This window comes from Diospyros lotus, chromosome 6 (genome assembly GCF_014633365.1).
Source record: "Diospyros lotus cultivar Yz01 chromosome 6, ASM1463336v1, whole genome shotgun sequence".
Lineage (NCBI taxonomy): Eukaryota > Viridiplantae > Streptophyta > Magnoliopsida > Ericales > Ebenaceae > Diospyros > Diospyros lotus.
Window position 1 is genome coordinate 2529083 of NC_068343.1, and position 4036 is coordinate 2533118.

The 4036-nt window shown below is 32.8% G+C and overlaps 1 protein-coding gene across 1 annotated transcript; it reads left to right on the forward strand.

Annotated features, from left to right (window-relative positions):
- Positions 1 to 1072: 1072 nt before the first annotated feature.
- On the forward strand, positions 1073 to 2272 carry LOC127803189 (uncharacterized). Its single transcript, XM_052339260.1, has one exon. The coding sequence runs from the start codon at positions 1460 to 1462 to the stop codon at positions 2009 to 2011; it is 552 nt and encodes a 183-aa protein (XP_052195220.1). The 5' UTR covers positions 1073 to 1459; the 3' UTR covers positions 2012 to 2272.
- Positions 2273 to 4036: the final 1764 nt, after the last annotated feature.

Here is a 4036-nt window from a genome sequence, read left to right on the forward strand (position 1 = left end):
AACATGTTTAAAAACAATTATCTTTTAATTCAAAATAAATTTACTTTTTACACAAGTAAAAAATATTTATATCATAAAAATATTTTTATTAATCATCAAAACTTAATTAATACGAGCAAGTTGACTCAACAAATAGCATAACACCAAATTCAGTGTTATGCTATTAACTCAATATCAAATTTGGTGATTGGAAATTGTGCCCAACACCAAAATGGTGTATTCATTAGAGAGTTCTTCAACGTCAAATTGAAGTTGGTGTTGGAAATTATGTATTTTTTGGAGTTGCTCTTAAAGTTTATCTTTATTTGTTGTAGAGTTATCAAATTTTTTTATGAATGCTATTTACAAGAATTTGTCTTTTTTTATTGGTATGGATTAAATTAAAAAAATCATGATTAAAACCGAAACTGAACCGAAACAAAATGGTCTGGTAATGATTTTTAATTTTTAAAACCAATGGATAATGGTTTGATTTTGATTTTAGTAGTTTAAGTTTGGTTTAGTTATAATTTTTGTAAAAATTGAAACCAAATCGAACTATTATCAATCCTACGTACCACACGTTCTCTATTATTCTTTATTGTATTATCTTATTTTTTAAATTTTAAAATTAATTTTATATTTAATAAAAACAAACATATTTTTTATTTTTCTCTGATTTTTTATAAAGCAAATGCATTGCCTTTTTCAAGCGATCAACTTTATATTTTTGTTTATATATTTTATTATTTTTATTATTTTAATTATATTTATAAACTTATATTTTTGAATTAATTTAATTTATATATTTTATTTTTTTTGGTATAATAATCTAAATTTTTTTGTTATTTCAATTACACTCTTATATTTATATTTTTGAGTCAACTTAATTTATGTATTTTGACATATAAAAAAAATGAAACAAGTCAATTTAATTTTAGTTTTTATAATTTAAAATATATAAATTAAATTAATTTAAAAATATAAGATATAATTGAAATAAAAAAAGAGTTTAAATTAATTGAAAAAATATAGATAGATGAAATATAGACTTAAAAAAGGCATTTGTCAAACCCTTTTTCTACTTTATTCCCCCTGTCTCTGGCGGTTTGAATTGGCATCGCTGCTTCGTTTTTTTCTTCCCCTTTATTTACTTGAAAGTCTTTTTATAGTGAGTTTTCCACCGGCACCGGGTTTCCCATTTCTGATGAATCGAATCATCTCCCCTGCACGCTCCCTTTGTGTTCGATTTTTAAGGTAATTTCAGTCGATCTCTGATATCCCCTTGTTCTATCCAGAACCCAGAACCCATAACCCTTTTTTTTAATCTCTAGGGTTTGGAATTGATTTTCTCTTGACCCCCTTGTTTTTTCATTGGTTGGATTTGTTTGTCATTTGCCCTCGTTAGGGCTCGCCGTTTCCGTTTTGATTTCTTTAATTTCCTTGGCATATCTGGGTTCGTGTTTCGATTCTGAAGGCGATGTCTCAAGGTTATGCAATTGAGCTTTACTTCGATCCGGCGCTCGAAAACCAGGTCCTCAAGGCCTGGAACGTATTGGCCCGCCGCCAAATCAGTACTCAGCTTATCGAGATAGAGTCTAGGCCTCACATTACCCTCTTCTCCAGCCCTTTCATTGACCCATCAAAACTCGAGAACATCTTGAAAAGTTTGGCTTCGAGGCAAGAACCTTTGGCCATATCCTTCTCCTCAATTGGAAGCCTTCCGAATGACAACAATGTTCTGTTTCTTGCCCCCACGCCATCACTGGCCCTTCTTCAATTTCATTTTCAATTGTGTGATGCGTTCAAGAAAGAAGGTATTGAGATTGCGGAGGAGTACCGCCCGGATTCGTGGATTCCTTATTGCCCAGTTGCCGAAGAGGTGCCCAAGAGTCGAATGGCCGAGGCATTCACTGTTTTGCGAGAGTTAAAGTTGCCAGTTTCTGGGTATGCAATTGATATTGGACTGGTGGAGTTTTCGCCTGTTCGAGAAGTCTTCTCCTTTATGCTTGGCGGCGTCCTAGAAGGATGAGGTTCCAAAGTCATTTTGCTGCTGTCCTTTCAAGTTAGATTTGTGCTTTGAATGCGTTCATTTTGATCACGTAGAAACCAAACACAGACCAGTACCAGTAGTTCTCGTTACACAGTAGTAAAGCATTCTGCTTTAACTATTGAAACATTTCCTGTACTTATTTTGGCTAGATAATACTCTGTTTACAGTGAAATGTACTTCACTTCCATGGAGAACTGCTTTAGAGAATTACATATTTTTCTACTGTTTTCTAAGTAACAACTTGGTTGTCTCTAGGTTGATTAGTGGCTTCTTCTCAGATTGCCTCAAATGTGATTTAAGGGAAAAAGTCAGAGTTCTAATCTAAATTAGAACCGAGTTTTCTGCAATCTCTTGGACACCCAAAACTGTAAGGATTAGGTATGACATACATATGGAATAGGCAAACACTCCTCCAACAGGGTACTGAGTGCTTTTCTCTCTTGTTGTCACTAGAATAAAAGATGCTTATGGTTCGTCTGAACTATTAGTTTACGGGTTGCCTCTGTTGTTATGACTCAGTGCCTTATTTTTCTAGTATTTTACATCTTACATGTTTAACCAAGTAATGGAAAAGCTGACGTTCTAATGTTTCTTTTAATGATCTGTCACTTTTTACTAACCTAAACAGCTTTATTGGGTGCTCCGGAGTTTATGTAAAACATTATATGAGCATTGTATTTCTAATTCTTTGTTCGATTTCGTGAATGATATCTCCAGGTTTATATTATCAATTGTATATCCTTGGACGTCTGTTGGTTCTAGATTTGCTTCCTCATTGTTAAGTTATATTCTTGAAGGGTTTGAGTGAAGGCTGAATGGATGGTTAGGAAACTAAAAATGGTGAAAATTCTACTTGCCAAGAACTTAGGATTCTTAAATGAAATATCTGTGTTAGGAGCTCAAGTTTAGAAGGGCTTGTTAAATAATCGATTGGAACGCAGGTAGAAAATGCCACAGTAAAGAATGTTTTCCTTAAGGACTTGAGAATCTGTGGAGGATTTTGAAGCATCTTGATACAAGAAAGGTTTGATATGGTTATAGTTTGCAGTGTGATATAAGCTGATAGCTAAATTGACAATGAGCATTTACTATGTACTGGAGAAAGCCCCTTGGATTTTCTATATGCTTTAGTGGTGTAGTCTTAAGGTGAATTTTAACTTGGAACTGTAGGGAGTTACTTTGTATAAAATGCTTGTGGTTGGTTGGTGGGACTAAAGAGGAACAGAAAGGAACAATTATAATAATGAGGAAACTTTAAGATCATTACTAATATATGCTCGATTGAGTACTTAGTAATGATGGAGAGGCTGATGAAGATGTTTGAGGAATTAGGTTGGGATCAATTGAATAACAGACAGGAACTTGGCAGGCAAAGGTTCACCAATTCAACCACCATTTTTGTAAAATGGGGAGATGCTGTGTTTTCCGGCACCTCATGTCGTGTTTTTTGACAGGACCGGCTGCGAAATTAATTATACATACATACATATAAAATACACATAATGGAAGGCATTTATTTAAATAATTTCACGCTTCGTCTTAGCAAAGAGCATGACCTGAAAACATTTTTCCCTTTTGTAATTTACTTTTGTTGGTCTTTCAAGCAATGAAAACTTCAATTACTTGTTAGTTTGATGTCCATTATGCTGCTTGCCTTCAATGAAAACATTTTGGTTATTATGCAGCTGCTTGCCTTTAGTAGTAGTACGTCCTATCTCTCTCTTTCTCTCTCTCTCTCTCTGGTATTGTTGGCCCTTCAATTTGCCATTTGTGGCCAGAATACAACCATTTTAAATAGGGTTAATCATGAAAATAATGTAATCCTTTTTGTAAATTTATAATTTTATTTAATTCTTTTAATTTTAATAATTAAGTCTAAATTAGATACAATTTTATCTATTTATTTTGAAAAAATATATTTATACTGACTTGACATGATAGGTGTAATATAATAATAATATTTATGAGATCCATATATATAACAATAATAATATATCCAACCTT